Genomic DNA, 20,351 nt, shown 5'->3' on the forward strand with positions numbered 1-20,351 from the left:
ATCCAAAAATAGCGAACTCATAAAAACATAAATCATCTAAATCTTTGGAATCGTCCAAACTCAAAGAGCTTTTGTAAAATAATTTGTGCCAGAAGTAAATAGTGAAAAACATTTTCGTTTTTTCGAACTTAAATTGGACACAATTTTTGTTCTGGATCATTTTGGGTTGGACAATGAATCGTTAATAAAATGACTGATCGATGAGCATTCAAAATGCCAAAATATTGAGCGCAAATGAATAACTTAGCGAACACAAAAACTGATATTTTTGGCCAAAAACATTGAATTAATCAAATTATTGGAGTTTATTAATAAAAAAGTGAACTTTTTTGTCATAAATTAACTTTGAAAAGATGAACAATTTAAAGGATGAAATGATAATTGATTACAATTGGCTGAATGCCAGGCTAACAGTAAGCACCATAAATAAGGTTAATAAGGTTAAGTTGATTGTTAAATCATTGGTAATGATTGTGATTTAATAATGAAAGTGTTTTTTGTTTCTAATTTTATGGTGCCTTTGATAATATTTTGAAATATAATAATTCTGAAAATATGGGAATAAAAATAGAAATATTTTTTCATTAAATTCTGTTTGTTTTGTTTTTTCAATTCATCCACATCATGGTGATAATGATGAACAAAAACAACATCTCATCCAATTCATCATCAACATTCCAAGACAAAATTTGTCATAAAAATGCCGGAAAATATATTTAACCTCATAAATTGTTTATCATCAAATGAAAGGAAAAGTTATTTAACTTTGTTTTCATTGGGATTGCGGTTCAACATTTAGCCAAATATATTCACTCATAATCAGTGTAACTCATTTACAGAACTGAAGATATCTCCATGTGAAACATGAGATTTTTTCTCACAAATTTTACTCTTCATCAGACTCAACAGTTGAAATTTTCACCTCAAGTTGAACAACAGTTGAATTTTAAACTCCAAGCTCGCTCAAACTTTCATGTAAAATTCAGAGAATTTCATTAAATTGGAAATTCTCTGATAAATTCTTCAAGTGAAGAAGTTCGTTGAAAGTTTCAAGTTTTCTGCATAAATTCTCAATTCTTTTGAAATTACTTGAAGGACTATTTTTTCCATGAAATCATCATTTTCCCTTTCCCTCGATTTTTCCGTTTTAATCGAAAGTACTTTTTCAGAACTGTCTTTGTTTACTGAGATTAACCTGTTGAATTTGTTGAAGAATGTAACTTTTCCGGTGAGATTTCTTCCAGACATTAGAAGTCTCTTGATAATTATCAGATTCATCATGTTAAAAATGAATTGTAATGAAAAATTCAATTCTGATAATGGATCCAACCGGAATTGGTTAAAAGGTTAACCAAAGAGTTATGCTGATTGAACGGCCTTTTAAAAGTAAAAGGTTAAAGTGAAAAAATTATCTAAAAAAGAGACTTTTCTTTCCATGGAAAGAAATCATTTAACTTCCGGCTGAATTTTCACTCTTCTTTCTTTTTCCCATTCAAAGTGAGTCGAGAAAACTTGAAAATTCATTGAATCAAAAGAATATCAAAAGTTAACAGAATTTTTGCTTCTTCACATTTTTCATCATCAATTCAGTTCAATTTATTGAAATATAATAATGATAAAGGAAAATAAAGAAATGAATCAGATAAAATTCCAAATTTGATTGAGAATAATAATGATAAGGAAAGAAGAAGAAGAAAGGTTGAAACTTGTTGAATAGGAAATGTGAAAAGGTGACTGTTGAATAGCTTGAGATACATGATGAAAACATGATACAAGAGAGTTTATCAGAATTTTGTGTCTCTTCGGAATTCAATTGAAACTTTGATAATTCTTTTCATCGTTATTCTAATCTTTACCTGTTCCATGTTCATTTCCATCTTTTTCTGGTTTCTAGTCTGAAACATTGTCAAGAAAGAGAGGTAACATAACCATGAGATTTTTAGGTGAAAAGAAAAGTTCCTACAGAGAAATAACCAGAATGGTGAAACAACAATTCAAGGTCGCTGTGAGTCACTGAGTGAGTGCAAAATTCTGGTTCTGTGAGGTTCAAGTTCAATCTAATCGATCAACAGGTAAAATAGTTCTCCCTCAAAGGTTTATAACCAGTCTTGAGAGTTCATGACAATTGACTTTGAACCTTTCGATTCTGCGCTTCATTCCTTTATTTAAAAAATTATCAGAGAATAAAAGAGAAACTGTAAAAGTTCTGATTCAAAGTGGAGCCACAATAATTCAGAACGATCTTCAAACGAACAGAATTTATTACTTTTTTTGAACTTTTTTTTCTTAATGTTTAGTTCTGATAATTTTTTGTTCAGGTATTGAATCGTGTTTCAATGTTTGATCAATTAAAGTTAATTGGATAATTAACTTTTACTTATTTCTGCCTTTTCTTCACCTTAATAACCAGAACTCAATATTGAGAATAAATATTTACTTTTGATTTAATTTGTTGAGTAATTCTTGGTAAACAAAGGCTTGGCTTGATTATGTTTGTCTTGTTCTTAATTGTGATTTAATAATTTTCTGTTAATTTTTGGTCAACCATTGTAATTAAACTCGTCGAATTGGGCAAGAAGCGCCATCTACAGAGCCATTTTATAAAAGCCTTTTTTGTAAAGCTAACATCTGTTAACCTATGGCTGGATAACTGTTAAAATCAAATTAGTCTTTGCCTCTGTTTTTTACATTTTATTGTTTGATTTGTTCCAGTTTTAATTATTCAGATTCAGGCTGGTTTCATCTTGTATTGGTTTCATTAGATTAATGTTTAAATTGTGTGGTCTTTGTGATTCGTAAAATATTTTCTCACTCTAATCTAAAGTCCAATAGATTCTAGTCTAATTGGAAAACAATCTGGAAAACCAATCAATTGGAATCAACAATAAAAAAATGGGTTTCTGTTAATTGAGTAAACAAAGTCGAGTAAATCTATCTACAGTAAATATTCAAAAAGGTAAATCAATATTAAGCTACTTTAGGTCTCTTGACCAGTTTATGTTCAATGGCAAAATTTTATCTGCTACGATAATTTCATGTTTCATATTAATCTGCTTTTGAATATTAGCTGCTGCGAGGCTGGAATCTGTTTGCTTGATTAAACTTAAATCTCGTCATATTGATGACTTAAATGTGTAAATTAAATGACGAGCAAGATGACGGTTAAAATGACGCTCAAGATGATCATTTTGATGATGGATTAAGTGATGATAAAACTGACGAAATTGTTACCATTGTTTTGATTCGTCTCAAAGAAACACTGAATAACATTGAACAACAAAAGCAGCGCCATCAAGTGAAATAACCAGATGAATGTGAATTGCTTTTTCATCCTTTTCTTTCCTCCTCATCCTCCTCATCCTCTGTCTGCATCTCCCATGTTGATCCTCTTTCTCTGAACCTTTCTCGTTCCCTGTCCTTGAACTTGAAAAATATAACAACACTCACTCCTCTCTCTCTCTCTGAACTTCCCCTCAGCTCCTTAGGTGAAAATATTGATTTTCTGTATCTTCATCATTTTCATCATCACCATCATGACTAGCATCATGTCTCACTCAGAAAACTCTTTCATCGGAAGCTGAACATTTCCCTCTTCTCACCCAGCCTCCCAAAGATACACTTTACCTCGACTCCTCATCATGATCAGACATGACCTTTTCCCTTTAACCGAAATGAGTTACAATCAAAGTAATCTTGTTCACTTTTTTTTCTTTCTCTCTCTCTCTTCTCTTTCTTTTCCTTTCAATGAAAATTCATTCCATGATAATAATGATAAAAATGATTTAATAACAAAATTACGATTATCATTATTAAAGTCTCCTCTTAAGAAGAGATGAAAGCAAAAAGTAAAAATCAATTTTACTTAATATAAAAAAAGCAAAAACAAGATTCAATCATTGAATCAAATCTCATGTGAATTAAAAATTCATATTGATTCATCATGAATTGTAACAAAATAATAATTTTGTTTCCTTCAACGTTTCATATTACAATTAATCACAAGTAAAATTAATAATAAGCCAGACGTTAATCATTGACTCATCAACAGTTATTAATATTTTTTTCTTGTTTGTATTTCAGTGATTCATCAATGATTGAGAAAAGGAGCGACAAATGACCAAAGAGATGACCATTTATTGACCAATTGACCAATTGAAGAGCTAAAGACTATCAAGACTAAAGACTAATATGAAGCCCATTGAGACTCACCTGATATTGGAAGTGGATCAGGGATTGAAGTGACTGCACAACTGAAAAAGGCAGAGATTCCATTGGATGTTGTTGTTGGCGTATTCAGGGATTCATCACCCATTATATTATTATTAGTATTATTATCACTGTGATTTGATTCAATTGCACTACTATTTGGACTATTGGGAGTTTTGTCTCCAGCAGTTGCCGGTTCATCGAGTGAACGTTGTCGTTGCTGTTGATTTTTATTTGATATGATTTTGGTGAATGTTGAAGTTGAATTTGTTGTTGCCTTAGTTGAGTTAATCAAGTGAATTGAAGTTGGCCGAGAAGGATATTGTTGATGAGATGGACGAGTGTTATAAAGATGATTTAGTTGAGAATCAAATGAAGAATCAAGTAAAGAATTAAGGTGAAAATTGAGTTGAAAATTATCATAATTATTATTGGACAAGGTTGATGGCGATGATGATAGGGTTAAAGGTGGTGATAGAGAGGGTGAAGGTGAAGAGGATAGGGACGATGATGATGCTAGGTTAATCAAGTTGCAGCCTACAAGAGTTGGAGGTGAAATTACTGTTGATAGACTTACTTCACTAAGGTCACAATCGGTTTCACTTTCATCCGATTCTTGATGTAACTTGTACGAATCAAAGCTAAATGTTTGAGGCTCAATGGACAAGTTGACCTGAGACAGGATACCGTTCATAATCATGTTTGGAGCCCAACAAAAAACAGAGTCAATAAACAGCTGTTGAACAAAACCAAAAGGAGTGCAGGCAAAACACACACAAACAAATCAAAGTCAACAAAGTGATAATAATATTAATGATAAAATATAATGGTCAACAGGTTGTCAAAGGATAACAGTTGAATTTGATTAAAAATTTCAAGTCAACGACTAATGTCCAGTAATTTACTGTCAATTGGCACTTGATTTGAAAGCAACTAAACTTCACTGGTTAAACATTGAAGCCGACTTTGGGTTAAAGTTGAACCAGAAATAAGGTTAAAGCTTGATACAGTAAACAGATGAAGACACATGATTTTTGAAAGTTAAATTACGATAATTGAAAGTCAATTTTTTGAAATATTGAAAGGAAAAAGGTAAACGTTGAAAGGTGAAAATGTTATTGCTGAATAATCACTCTTGTTGTTCAGGAATAAGAGGGAAAACAAAATACAAAACAAAACACACACTTTGTTTGTTTGTGTATGTGAATGTGTTGATGTGTGTTCTGTGGCTTTCTCAATCTTTCTGAATCTTTTTCCTAAACTTGCTTTGCTAGTTGAATCTTTTCATGAATGAAAACCACGACCACAAATCTCCTTTTAAGGCACGCCGGAACCAGCTTTCATCCAATCAGAATCTACTATTTTACTATTTCATTCAACGTCAAAATGACGTTATTACTCTAAATTTCATGCGCTCTCATGAACAACTTTTCTTGCTCCTCATCATCAACTCACTTCATCTTCATCAAACCTGATCATCACGGCAACATCTTCTTCTTCCGACGATCGATATTTTATCGATTTTCTTATTTACTCTCTTCTTTGGTCATCGTTTTGGTTCCTTTTTTCTGGTTTTTTTTTTCATTCACAAAATTAAGAAAAAAGACTTTCTTTTTTACCAGCATCACGTGACATTTCAATCAGATTTACTTTTTTGTCCATTCACAATTTCATGATATTTTCATGATAATTTCATGATTGTCATAAAGCGTCAGGAAACTGTAATATTAGACATTTAGATTTTAAATTGAGCTTCATTTTACAGCTACTTTTGGAGTTTAATTTTCATCTAAATCAACTTCACTTTTATTGAAATTTTATCAACAAAATTTATCCAAATATTTAAGTTCATTTTCAGGGTAACGAAATAAGAATAGTTTTCAGACAATTTAACATTTCAAGTTGAAACATTTCTCAATTTAACTTGATTTGGTTGGTTTAAAAAACAATTTTATGAGTTTGCCATTAAAAGTGATAAATGAAAATTCAATAAAAATTGTCTTTTAAAATTGACTTTTCATCAAAATTAGAATCACACTTTAATCATTTGAATAATTAAATATAAATCCATCACTAAAGTCAAATGTTTGAGATTTCAAAATAAACATTTTTCATCCATTTTTCATGTTGAAAATTTATCAGATTTTCAATTTTCTTGAGAAAAAATTGTTGAAAATATTTGTCAATTTTTCGAGAAAATTTTTAAATACATTTTCTTGGAAAACTTTCTTGGCATCATTTTCGTGTATTATGATTGTCTTCATCATCATGATGTGTTCACAGGTTTACACAGATTTACTGATTAGCTTGGCAGATTAAAATGATGACAATTTACTTGAATGATGAGCAAAACAACAATAAAGATGAAGATGAAGATTAATTGTACGATGAAATGAAATGCAAAGAGCGTACAAAAATTGTAAAAATAACACAATTTGATTAACGCCATTTAAATTTCATCTAATTTCATGGATCCAATTTTATCAAAGTGAAATTGGATTGACGGTAAATAAATTATTGGTGGTGATTAATCAACAACTTGTATCAACAATTAGCCATTATTAACAATCAATATTAGTAGCAAATTTTTGTTCCGTTGTTCGTTCCTAACCATTATGGCTAATTGAGCAACAATATTACATCGATATTTTTGCGAATTGCCATTAACTTGATAGCCAATGAGGTTAACATTATTATTGATATTATTATTTGTTCATTTCTATTTATGACAACAACGTTAATCAGTTACAACATGCAGTTTTGCAGCATGCCGTTGAACTTGAACTTGAGCTAAATATAAACACAATGTTCAAGTAAATATGGATTTATTATGAAAACGCTAAATATAGTTTGCTATTTACAGCAAGAAATGCAAATAACTCGCAATTGTTGATGGTTAGTAGCCATATGATGTCAATATTAATATCACTTTTGTTCACGCACTTTTTTACATGACAAATACAATGTACAACAATACTTTTATCAACAAAATGCTTGACCAATTCAATTTTCAATTTTTTACTCTCGAACACACTGAGCATTGAGTTGTCAATTTCAGATGAAAATCAGTAAACTGAATCAGTAATTTTAATACAAATAATCCTTTTCGGTTGAAGAGTGAAACATTTAAAACATTTCACTGACATTTGCCTAACAAGCTGGCAACTTGATGCTAGAAGGTTCACCATTTCCCCTTTCAACAAAACTCATCATCAGCCTAACATTGAGTTTACATAAGATCAGACAAAATATTTTATTAATGATATTTGATGAAAATTGATTGTTGGCGATCAAATAGTCAATCTTGTTAAATAAAAAACTGTTGGTATAATTGGTTTTGGTGATAAGGACAAAAGTTAGTTTTAGTTCAACTGAAATTTCATGCCGTTTCTCTTACATGAACTGGACCTGAATGTCGTGGATGAAAAAGATTGATAAGAAATGATTATTTTGTTTTGTTGGTGAAAAAACTGTAAAATGTCAAAGAGTTTGAAAATTTTGGCAAAAAAAGCGTTTCCAAGTGCATGGAAAGTGGTACTTTTAACGCCAAACCCAAATCTCTTCTTAGTTCCTTCCTCATCTTGGCTTCTTCATCATCATCATCTAACTCATCTCGTTGTTGTCTAAACAAGCTTTCCAAGTTATGTGACAACACAGAAATGTTTATCATCATTTGCCTTTCCATTGCCTTCGTTTCAGTTATTTTCATGTAACATTCCATGATGAATTTCACCTAATCTCGCAGCATCTTTTGCCACAATTTCATCGTTATCATCATCATCAACAACAGCAATAGCATGAAAGACAAAATTTTTACAACAAAACAATTATGCTATAAATAGTCTTGAAAACAATGAGAAGCAATGAGAAGAAAAAAAAGTGCAGCAAAAAAAGGAAAATTTCATTTCGAAAATGAGCGATTTCGAAGATCACTTTTCCAACTGAGCAAACGAAGGTCAGCCAATTGTAATTGAATTCATTGACGAATACGATAACTTAATAATCATCTTCGTCGTCGGCTTAAGTCAACCTACACACTCGTATCACCCACTTGTTACTCATTTCAAGCGTTTTGTTCATCAATGAAATCGTAAGCTTCGAAAAAGGAAAGCCTCATAAAATTCATTTCAACCAATTAATTAATTATTCATAAACACAGCTCATCTGACCTTAGGTCATCTAAATAGCGTTAACAATATGAAACCATTTTAAAGCGACCTTTACCTTCTTCCGGCGCAAAAACAACTGGAAACAACAAAAGTGACAAAAAAGGTAAACGGATTTTCCCGAAAATCGTTATTTTTATTATTATTATCCCAATCAACCTACAATAACATTGGAAAATTGATGATCATAATTAGGAAGGTAAAAATTTCCAAGGACAATTGAAGGTTCTAATCGTGTAAATAAGATTTTGTTTATTAGTTAATCAAATGTTGATCACACAATCATTTGTTAAACATTGCAAATTATTGATTTAATTGTTGCATCGTCTCGATCTTAATCAGGTTAAATGTTCACTATTAAAGTTGGGTTACACCTTGGGTGTGATTTGTAAACAAACCCATTTTCACAGATTTCAGCCTTCTTCATCTTCAACCATCTTGATGATCATAATTATTATCATCATCAACAGAGTTCTGGTAGTTTCATGAAAAAATGTATCAACAAGTTAACATGTCCATTTATGGGTATCCATTTACAATTGAGAGTCACTTTAATCAACCAGAGAAACCAGAAAAGGTCTGCTGATTAAACGATCGGTTTAACCCTTAATCTCTATTAAAATGTTTATTGTTTAGGTTTTTACAGGCAAATCAACTAATCAAAATAATTATCAAACAAAATTGTGATAAACACAAATGACAAAAGCCATTCAGTTACTTTGAATGCTTTTAAGGCTTGTCTAGCTGTTGACTAAAACCCAAAAATATTAGCATCAAGATGAGAAACAATTGATTGAAACTCTGAACCAACTCTCAATTCTGTTCTAAGATTATTGAATCTCTTCATTTGTTTTAAAGCCTTTACTCTTTCATCGCCTCCAGTCAGTAATTTTGGGTGAAAAATAGTCAAAATTTAACATTTAAATTCCATTCGTATTCATGTTAACTCACAATTATCTTATTGTACAGACATATGTATCGACATAGACTTTAACATGTCTGACCTTTCATCAAACTCAGTAAATCTACATTCACCTTAATCTGTCTCTTCAATTACCTCGGACCAATCTTCACTTGATAATCTTGCCTTTTATTATATTAATATATCAACTTTAGTGGTCAAAATTATCCGGCAAATTACGGTTGAAAACAAGTCATTTCAGTAACTTTACCGGAATAAATTTTAAAACTTAATTGTCTTAAAATTTACCTTCGCGTCAGATGAAATTTAGGGAATCAACATTTTGCTGTAGCTTTTCAATTCAATTTTTGTGTCAATTTGCTTCAATTGATCAAGTTGAACAATTGAACAATGTTTTAGTTTTAATTGTAATCCTGACAACCTTACAAACCATATATGAGCAAAGGATGACTAACAAACTGCCATTATCAAGTGAACAAGTTCATCCTTACCTTCATCATTTCCATCATCTGCATCATCATCTTATTCAATTTTAATCTACTATGGTTTTCAAGGGAAATGAGTGAAAATGAAAAAAAGCTAATATTAAGGGAAACCCAAAAGACGTTGGCATAAGTTGACTTTTATACCCATTAAACCCAGTAAAAGATGAATGTTAACCTTAAATTTACTCTTGATCAACATTTACAGTTAAAAGTGATCCATTTATGTGATTATCAATTAGCAGAATCAATCAGTTGATTAAAAAAATGATCACTTTTATCACAGATTTAACTTGAATCAATATTATACTTTATTATTTTAAATAACAACAAGAAAAGGTATAAAGAAATGACCAAAACCAGTAAACGTATATCCATCAAAGGTACGTTGATTCATATCAAAGAACCGGTTCTCAAGACTCTCTCCTCATCATCACTTATCTTCCTCCCTTTTCTTGCTTCTTCATCTTCTTTCAATTTCCATTCAATTTAACAACAATTTAGCAAACTGTCAATTGATACAACATTTACTCTACTTGAGTCATCTCATTATCATCGAGACAACCTTCCCATCTTCATCATCTCAAGTATCATCATCATCTTGATCATCTCAGTCATCATCATCTTTCAAGTTTAACTCACTTTATGACCTGAATAGAAGAGAAACAAAAAAGATCTGAAAAAATCTGTTTACTAATTGAAACAATTAAAGATGAAAACAAATGAAAAAAGGTTCATCTTTGAATAATCAATGTATTAACATTGAAAAGCAATGTAAAGAGATGAAAATGAACTTGCTTTTGATTTCCTGATAAGAAATGTAATGAAATTTAATTTCATGTAAAGATTAAGATTCAAGTGCTCATGTTTTGTACTCAATGTTTTAAATGTTGAGCAATTTTATCATGTAAAGTAAACAATGGTTAGACAATAATGGATGCGACAAACTCCCAGTGAACACATTATCATCCGGAAAAGTGTTATAAAAGGGAAATTCATTGAAATAATAATGATATTCAATTATTATCTTTAAGCTTTTTGCTTCTTCTTCTTCTTCTTGTGATAAATTCACAAGAGATTCAGGTGAAATGCCATTGAACTTTCAGGTAACAAGTGATGATAATGGAAATAAAATTCCATGGAAAACCAGACTATCATGTGAATGAATTGGAAATAAGTTTACCAAGAATTTCCATCTCGAGACATTCATCGAATCATTCATAGAGTCAAACGTGTCAACCGGAAACTAAACTTTATTTTCAACTAATTTTTTCGTTAATAAAATTCGTTGATGATTTTTATCAACGAAATTTCTTATCTGATTTGAGGAATAAAGAAAAAGAAGAAAAAAATGAATGAAAATTTCGAGTTTATTCAGAGTTTCAAAGGTGACAGGAAATGATGATGATGAGGGCTGTGAATGATGAAAGTGGAATAGGAACTTTGTATTCTGTGATTCTGAAAGAATGAGTAAAGAATTTTCCTTCCGGAGAAACTCAGAGAATTTTTTTCTTCTTCTTTTTTCATGCAATTTCATTATTCGCAATCGATAAGAATGAGATTGCGCATGAAGTGAAAGTTCCGCCGGAAATAAAGAGCAATTAGATTCTCAGTTTGTACAGTTAAAGATAATCTCAGAACTTTTCATTTTTCATAAAATTCTCTGAAGGTAATCAGATGATTTCAAATTCCAGTGTTTTGATTATTCAATTTTCTTACAATTTTCTCAATCCTTTTTATCCAGTTATTGTGAGTTATCACGTTTAACTTGAAACAGTCAGACTCGTTATTAGCATGTTTATTGTTCATGTTTCATCACTCATCATCATTCTGATTGATTGATCAAAATCACGTTTCAATTATTTCATCAAATGTCTATAATTACTATTAACACTTAATGATACAAATAACGTTATTTATTGGTTAACAGCTTAAAATACTTCACTTGAACTTTTTCCAGATCTAGTAATTATAACATGATAATGGAAGAGACACAAATCATGATTTCCATGTTAATCGCAATTCCATTCATAATGCTATTAATAACTTTATCGGAAGTTTCGCCTTTATTATTAATATTTCATGACAATTTAAAACCTTTTTGTTTGTTCAAACCTTTATCAGTCTTTTTCATTCAAATAATTAGTTTTTTGTTTCAATTTTTCATTGAAAAAGCCTTTTCTTTCAATTATTTTGTTTCAAATAACAAAGTAATGTTTCGAAATGAGTTTCGTTATTGAACCAGAAAACAGATGAAAATCATTGAATGGTCATAGACTATCAATGAATAGTTGATGATTCTGAGAAAAGGTATAATTCCACATTTCATCATGTAATTGGTTCGACTCAAGATTCGAGGTCTTGTTTGATTTGATCAATTTAGATTGAACAGAGTCAATCAACAGGGAGCTTATCAGTGAACATTGTTACTGAAAATACTGAAGAATAACAATTAAGGCCTTAATTGAAGCAAATGAGAATTTCATAATTGAATGAATTTCAACAAAGTTTCAGTTCAACTACGAATTTCAACTGTAACTAAAGTAACATTGGAGACATTTTCAGTCTTTTTTTTCGAACTTAAATTGGACACAATTTTTGTTTTGATCATTTTGGGTTGGACAATGAATCGTTAATAAAATGACTGATCGATGAGCATTCAAAATGCCAAAATATTGAGCGCAAATGAATAACTTAGCGAACACAAAAACTGATATTTTTGGCCAAAAACATTAAATTAATCAAATTATTGGAGTTTATTAATAAAAAAGTGAACTTTTTTGTCATAAATTAACTTTGAAAAGATGAACAATTTAAAGGATGAAATGATAATTGATTACAATTGGCTGAATGCCAGGCTTACAGTAAGCACCATAAATAAGGTTAATAAGGTTAAGTTGATTGTTAAATCATTGGTAATGATTGTGATTTAATAATGAAAGTGTTTTTTGTTTCTTATTTTATGGTGCCTTTGATAATATTTTGTAATATAATAATGCTGAAAATATGGGAATAAAAATAGAAATAATTTTTTCATTAAATTCTGTTTGTTTTGTTTTTTCAATTCATCCACATCATGGTGATAATGATGAACAAAAACAACATCTCATCCAATTCATCATCAACATTCCAAGACAAAATTTGTCATAAAAATGCCGGAAAATATGTTTAACCTCATAAATTGTTTATCATCAAATGAAAGGAAAAAGTTATTTAACTTTGTTTTCATTGGGATTGCGGTTCAACATTTAGCCAAATACATTCACTCATAATCAGTGTAACTCATTTACAGAACTGAAGATATCTCTATGTGAAACATGAGATTTTTTCTCACAAATTTTACTCTTCATCAGACTCAACAGTTGAAATCTTCACCTCAAAACTCAACAGCTAAAATTTTAAACTCCAAACTTACTGATACATTCATGTAAAATTCAGAGAACTTTCAATTTAATGAAATTCTATGATAAAAATTTAGCTTACAATGAAAGCTTATTGCTGGATTATAAAAGCTTAGCTTATATAACTTAACAAAATAGATTTAATATCAACTTATTTCAAAAGACTTACGAAATTATAATAGCTCGTTTGTATCTGATTTATCTTTCAATAAACAGTATGCGACAGAATAAAATACAAGACAGTGAACTTCATTCGATTTCGGTATAAAATAATCATTCATGTCATGATAATTAGAGATGTAGAATAATAATTTGTTACAATGATATTTACGGTTTTGCCAACACTTGACTTATTTTGCGTACTTTTAGTCTCGAAATAATTTTATAAATGAAATAAGCATTACTCATTATATATCTAGACAGTGTTTCATGGAGAAGCACGACCTGGAACATGGACAGATTCAGATCAAAACACAGTTTATAGTTTTTCCCATGAAAAACTTATTTCGCGCCCAATTTTCAAAATCATTGCGTATATGAAATAATCAAAAAGTTTCATTAGGTGTACGAACAAAAATATGCCGAAACACAACCAATGGAGTTTTTGACTTATTTGGAACTTTTTAAAATAAAAAAAATCAAATATGGATTCAGCATCACTGCTCAGTTATGTTAAGAAAAAATAATTGTGTTTCAACATCTTTTTCATGTCCATTATTTTTCTGGATTTGATTCGGAAGTTTGATTTTTCCGTTGTAAACGAAAAAACTTTTCAGAACTAAATATCGACCTTGTTTACCATTGAAAAATGAGATTAACCTGTTGAATTTGTTGAAGAATGTAACTTTTCCGGTGAGATTTTTTCCAGACATTAGAAGTCTCTTGATAATTATTAGACTCATCATGTTAAAAATGAATTGTAATGAAAAATTCAATTCTCTTAATGGATCCAACCGGAATTGGTTAAAAGGTTAACCAAAGAGTTATGCTGATTGAACGGCCTTTTAAAAGTTAAAAGGTTAAAGTGAAAAAATTATCTAAAAAGAGACTTTTCTTTCCATGGAAAGAAATCATGTAACTTCCGGCTGAATTTTCACTCTTCTTTCTTTTTCCCATTCAAAGTGAGTCGAGAAAACTTGAAAATTCATTGAATCAAAAGAATATCAAAAGTTAACAGAATTTTTGCTTCTTCACATTTTTCATCATCAATTCAGTTCAATTTATTGAAATATAATAATGATAAAGGAAAATAAAGAAATGAATCAGATAAAATTCCAAATTTGATTGAGAATAATAATGATAAGGAAAGAAGAAGAAGAAAGGTTGAAACTTGTTGAATAGGAAATGTGAAAAGGTGACTGTTGAATAGCTTGAGATACATGATGAAAACATGATACAAGAGAGTTTATCAGAATTTTGTGTCTCTTCGGAATTCAATTGAAACTTTGATAATTCTTTTCATCGTTATTCTAATCTTTACCTGTTCCATGTTCATTTCCATCTTTTTCTGGTTTCTAGTCTGAAACATTGTCATGAAAGAGAGGTAACATTACCATGAGATTTTTTGGTGAAAAGAAAAGTTCCAACAGAGAAATAACCAGAATGATGAAACAACAATTCAAGGTCAGTTGCAAGATTCAGAGTACAAAATTCTGGTTCTGTTGAGTTTCAAGTTCAATCTAATCGATCAACAGATAAAATAGTTCTCCCTCAAAGGTTTATAACCAGTCTTGAGAGTTCATGACAATTGACTTTGAACCTTTAGATTCTGCGCTTCATTCCTTTATTTACAAAATTATCAGAGAATAAAAGAGAAACTGAAAAAGTTCTGATTCAAAGTGGAGCCACAATAATTCAGAACGATCTTCAAACGAACAGAATTTATTACTTTTTTTGTTCTTTCAACTTTTCAGCTTGAAATATTTTCTGAACATTTTTTTATAAATATTCAGTTCTGAACAATTTTTCTACTCATTCGTTTCACCATCCATTGAATCAGGTTTCAATGTTTGATTAAAGTGCAATTAAACTTAATTAAATTATTAACTTTCACTTATTTCTGCCTTTTCTTTACCTTAATAACCAGAACTCAATATTGAGAATAAATGTTTACTTTTGATTTAATTTGTTGAATAATTCTTGATAAACAAAGGCTTGGCTTGATTATGTTTGTCTTGTTCTTAATTGTGATTTAATAATTTTCTGTTAATTTTTGGTCAATCATTTGAATTAAACTCAACGAATCGGGTAAAAGAGCGCCATCTACAGAGCAATTTTTTAGTCTTTACAGAGCTAAACATCTGTTGACTTATGGCTGGATAACTGTTAAAATCAAATTAGTCTTTGCCTCTGTTTTGATCTCATCTAATTGTTATTTTGATTTGTTACTGTTTTGATTATTATTCAGATTCAGCCTGAGTTTCAAGTTTCATCTTGTATTGGTTTTACTGGATTGATGTTTAAATTGTGTGATATTTAAAATATTGTCTTGCTCTAGGATTTACTGTGCGATCTGAAGTCAAATAGATTCTAATCTAGTTTTTGTTTTTTGTCTTGTTAATTAGTAAGCCTACTAATGGGCTAAATTTAATAACCACAAGGACTATTGTTGAAGATTAATTTTAAACATTTTGCCTTGAGGCATCAATTAATCAATATCTTGTTTAAGGTGTGCTTTTGATTTACTTTTTTTCGCCATGATTTTCCCTTTTTGCTTACAATTTAATATTTTGAAAAATTTCTTTTACTTATTCTTTTATCCTTTTTATTTTATTATTTCTCGTATTTTAATTTAACATGTGTAACATTTTAATTTAATCAACAACTAAAACCCACGCAAGCTCTTAAACTGTCCGGAAGAGGGGAAAAAATACAAAGGTAAAGGTCAAACGATGAAAAGGTAAGTACATAAAAAAGCAAGACAAGAACAATGTTAATGTGGATTGAAATAAAAAAGTGATACATTAAATGATAAATCCTTTCATGTTACAATGAGATGAATATTTTATTGTAACCTTAAAGTATTTACAACCAAGTTTAACTAAATGACGATAGTTAAGGTGAGAAGTAAAGATGTAAATATGTAATACAATGTAATCCAACATGTAATACTTGTTTGTTTCAAGTAATTGGGAGATAGTGACTGAAGAAGTAGCAAAAAAAATGAACAGATGTGCGACTTATTGATCAGATTTATTTGATTATTGTAAATAATTCAATCAACCTTTTGACTTTTAATATTACAAGTTGTTTTGAACATAATTTTCATTAAATATTAAACCCTCAAAGAATTGGCAAAATAGATTGAAATATTGAAAATGTTGAACAAGCCAAACAGTTGTAACCATTAATGGTTAAAATGTATTTTCTGGTGAACAAAAAAACCCAGAAAACACAAATTTTGCTTTAATTAACAATTTAAATTGACTGTCTTTTTGTGGACAGAAAAAAAAGTAATTAAATTGTCGATGTAATGCTGTTGATTGTTTCAGTAAGATGAACCTTAATAAGGTGGAAATTTTAATGAGAGTTGATTGGGAGAAACAGGGATTCCCTTGTTTAGTGAATTTACATTAATTAGAAAGTTAAAGTTAAATTGTTGATAAATGTGTTAACATTAACATTGTGAGACAAGATAATGATTGTTTGTTTACCTGATTCTTGGCGTACTCAATGGTTTTCAATTTCAATATGATGATGAACCAAAATGAAAATGATGAAAGTCAAGGGGTGGGTGGATATCATCATTATCATCAACAGGGTGTCCATTTATGGAATCCACCCTGATAATTCTGACAGCCTTTTGCTCATTGTATTAATGCTTGGCCTTTCCGTCCTCATTGTTAGATCACAAATCACAATTTCAAACAATTTACATCTTCAATTTAGGACATTGGATACAAATGGAAGCAAAAATTGGATTCAAAAGTGGAATCCATTTCAAACTGATTCATTGAAAGCAATAAAAGCTCAGAGTTGATCATAAAAGGCTTATTATGTTGCTAACAAATTGTTTCAAGGTAAGATTGGTCAATTGTGATTAGCTTGATGGTTAACATTGAAAATAACAAATCAGATAAAATTAACTAATGATTCAAAAAAGGAAATGTTAATCTTTTTTTAATCGAATCAAGAAAAGGTGAAAAATTTCTGAAACCAAAATTAAGTTAACACACAAAAGCTAATGATATTTTCAATGTTTTTGGACAGTTATGATTAGTTGATCTGATTGTTTTTTTTTACTTTGGCCAAGTGTTCATCAATTGATGGTAATCAGTTGAGGTAATAATTTGAAAGCCATTTAAGGTAAGTCAAAAAGGTTATGCAAAATTGTATTAACACCTACAACAATCATGTGTGATTTATTCAATAATATATTGGAAACAATTAATTGAGTTAGATGAAATGTTGAGATGAAAAGGTAAATTAAAGTTAGGTTAAATGACTGTAAATGTTGTCATCAAACTGCTTTATAAGGCTTTGATAACCTGATATGGTTAATCTGATTGTTACCCGAGTCTGTCTCAAGGTGCTCATAATAGTGTTCATCATTACTCTCATCGTAATAATCATCATGTTTCATGACCTTCTTTCTGGATTGTCTTTTAACGTTCACTTTTATCAATGAATATTCTTTCCTTTTATTCAATTTCATTCACTCAGAGTAAAACCATAACCATGAATGAATGCGTACAAACTGTAGTAGGATGATGATGATGATGATGAAGCAAAACCTTGAAGTTGTACTTTTTTCCTTCGTAATTGAATGAATGGAAATGGTGAAAGTTGATGAACAATATTTGATTACAAATTAACGTTTTGATTGTTAATTATTCAAGAGAAATGTTGATGTTTAATCTTATTACTGGAGCGACACACAGTTTGCTCAGTTTGAGACATTTTTTGTTTTCTTCTCAATCTTTCAATTTTAAACCAATTTGATATTCAATTTGACTGGCAAATTGTTTGCCTGATGAAGTTAATTGAATTGGAAAATTGAATTAAATGAGACAAATTCATTATGTATGTTGATTATTTGGTGATCAGGTTGAGTGTTTAGTCTTTATGGTAAAATAACATTTTAAGATTGGCACTTTTTTGTTCCTTCCTGACATTTTAATTGTAACGATGAAACTTCCATTCCTTTTGTTTTCCAATTTGTTGACAATAATAATAATACCTGGGAGAATTAAGGTGATGATTGTTCAACAGCAAACAGCCAACAGCAAATCGTAGGGATTAGGTGGGAGTTGAATATGGAGTAAAAAATATTACTATTGTTGTTGATGATAATATAATGGTTTAAGGATGAATGAAAGTCAAAATGTCTCAATGAGAAGGTAAAAAATGATTTACGATTGACAATATGATTATTGTTGCAATGAAAGATTGAATATTGAATTCATCACTGAATAATGTATGAAAAGTTCAATAAACTTGTATCAACTTCTTGACAAAATTTATCAAATATATTTTCATTGGGTTTCTCTCGCTCCATTTGCATGTGTATCAATGAAAACATATTTTTAATCGCATTTTTTTCTTCAGTTTTTTTTAAAGTTCAAGTGATCAATTGATTGATTAGATGATGGTTGAATCTTTGCTAATAAACTTGAGACTTCAAGTCATCTCGGTGGTGGAGTTCATGGATAAGACCAAACAAAATGCTAAATTATGAATTGACGATTCTTTCAGTTTAATTTGGATGAAAAGATTTAGTTATTTCCACATTGGTTCCAATCAAGGCTGCTATTGACTCGATCAAATTTTAAGCTTCTTGGACACTGATATAACTGGTTTGCGAAAAGTTGAATTAGATCCTCTAATTTAATCGTGATTTTAAGCAACAAGATTCGAGTTTTTTCCTTTCCTGTTTATTCAACATTTTAAGCCTTTGGTGAATCAATTAGTTGCCATGGGTCAATTTTAAAAATTCAAGAGTTCGATCATGTTGTTAGTTGAGGTTGTAAGCCAATGTGAAGGCAAAAAAGCTTTGATGAGGATTAGATTTGCCTAATCCAAATGGCTCAATATGGTCTTTCCCATTTTAATGTTATCACTTTAAACTTTTGTTTTCCCAATATGTGTTACCATGGTCAACTCCAATTGTGAGGAAAAATTGAGGAATTACAGAGACCAATCATGATAATCCAATCTTAAGTTGAGATTAAAGAGGATTATAGAGAAAGTTAAAGATGTTATAAGGTATACGGATATAAGATGTTAGGTATACATGGTTTCGTCTTCTCTCTTTCAAAACGTTCTTGTGTAATATTTACTGAGTAAAGTCGGACCTCTCAACACGTTAACCGGCTGTCTCTAACTTCAAAGTAAAAGACAGAAATAAAAACAAGTCATGATACTGAATCGTAGGTTGATACAGCAACTATTGAGGCAGGTAGGAAAGCCACAGAAGACAAGATTACAGATTCCAAATATTTAATGGCTTTGTTTTTCATTTTACACAGAAAATTTTCTGCCCAGAGTCAAACTATCTCAAAAAATTAGTTGCCATGGCTATATCTAGTTATTGACGGAAACCAAAAGATACAAAAGAGTCGAGTCAAGTGGATATGGAAATCCAAACGTGGGTTACGAAGAACAGGAAAACCCAAGGTTTGATCTTTCCCATTTCGATGTTGTCATTTCCATTGTACGTCTATTATTTAAACAATCCATCCTGACAGCGAATATTTCCAATCATTGAATATCAGGAATCAAAAACAGTCCAATCATGGATACAGTTGACAAGCCGAAATAACCAGTAAAATCCTCAATCCTTTTAGGGTTACACAAGAAACAAACTCAACACCATACAAAATGCTTTAACCAACCATTCAGATATATGTATACTTGTAATTCAATAAACATTACACTATATTCAGTTAACGACGTAAATTAAATGAAATAATGAAATAATAATTAACTAGAAATAGATTAACACAATTGTAAAAATTATACGCATTAAAAATAGGAGGGAAACAAAGGCGAGGTTTGAGGGATCATCTCTTAATTAAGATCTTAAAATGATAGTTACGCGATATATTAATAATAATATGATATTTAAATTTTCAATTGTAAATCATTGCTTTGAAATTGCAATCGTAATTGTACAATTAACCAATTTGCAGAGTTTAATTTACTAGTTGCGAATTGAAATAAAAACTCAAAGCTG

The 20,351-nt window shown here is 30.0% G+C and overlaps 1 protein-coding gene and 2 long non-coding RNA genes across 7 annotated transcripts in view; 2 read left to right on the plus strand and 1 right to left on the minus strand.

Moving 5' to 3' along the window:
* Nucleotides 1-20,351, minus strand: part of LOC107363160 (uncharacterized) — a 34,321-nt gene that overhangs the window by 11,006 nt on the left and 2,964 nt on the right. The window contains exons 1-2 of one of the 3 annotated variants that reach the window (XM_015930341.3): nucleotides 4,784-5,442; nucleotides 4,210-4,483 (exon numbers count right to left, since the gene is read on the minus strand). The exons of 1 other annotated variant lie outside the window; for it this stretch is intronic. In XM_015930341.3, coding sequence (XP_015785827.2) covers nucleotides 4,210-4,483; nucleotides 4,784-4,906 — 397 coding nt within the window. In that variant the 5' untranslated portion in view covers nucleotides 4,907-5,442. Of the gene's footprint in view, nucleotides 1-4,209; nucleotides 5,456-20,351 lie in introns of those variants that run through there. One more of the 3 variants, XM_015930339.3, reaches the window with a different exon arrangement.
* Nucleotides 2,678-6,232, plus strand: LOC149093538 (uncharacterized). Its single transcript, XR_016199897.1, has 3 exons — nucleotides 2,678-2,956; nucleotides 3,068-3,314; nucleotides 4,081-6,232. It is a non-coding gene; the product is annotated as an uncharacterized LOC149093538 (long non-coding RNA).
* On the plus strand, nucleotides 15,481-20,158 carry LOC112538920 (uncharacterized). 3 transcript variants are annotated; one of them, XR_016199493.1, is made up of 3 exons: nucleotides 15,481-15,845; nucleotides 16,018-16,076; nucleotides 17,066-20,158. It is a non-coding gene; the product is annotated as an uncharacterized LOC112538920 (long non-coding RNA). The 3 variants fall into 3 exon arrangements; XR_016199491.1 differs by having other exon boundaries at nucleotides 15,481-16,076; XR_016199492.1 differs by having other exon boundaries at nucleotides 15,481-16,076; nucleotides 18,725-20,158.

The sequence above is a fragment of the Tetranychus urticae genome, chromosome 3 (genome assembly GCF_039701765.1).
Source record: "Tetranychus urticae isolate SD_2017Ah chromosome 3, NJAU_TeUrti_SD_1.0, whole genome shotgun sequence".
Classification (NCBI taxonomy): domain Eukaryota; kingdom Metazoa; phylum Arthropoda; class Arachnida; order Trombidiformes; family Tetranychidae; genus Tetranychus; species Tetranychus urticae.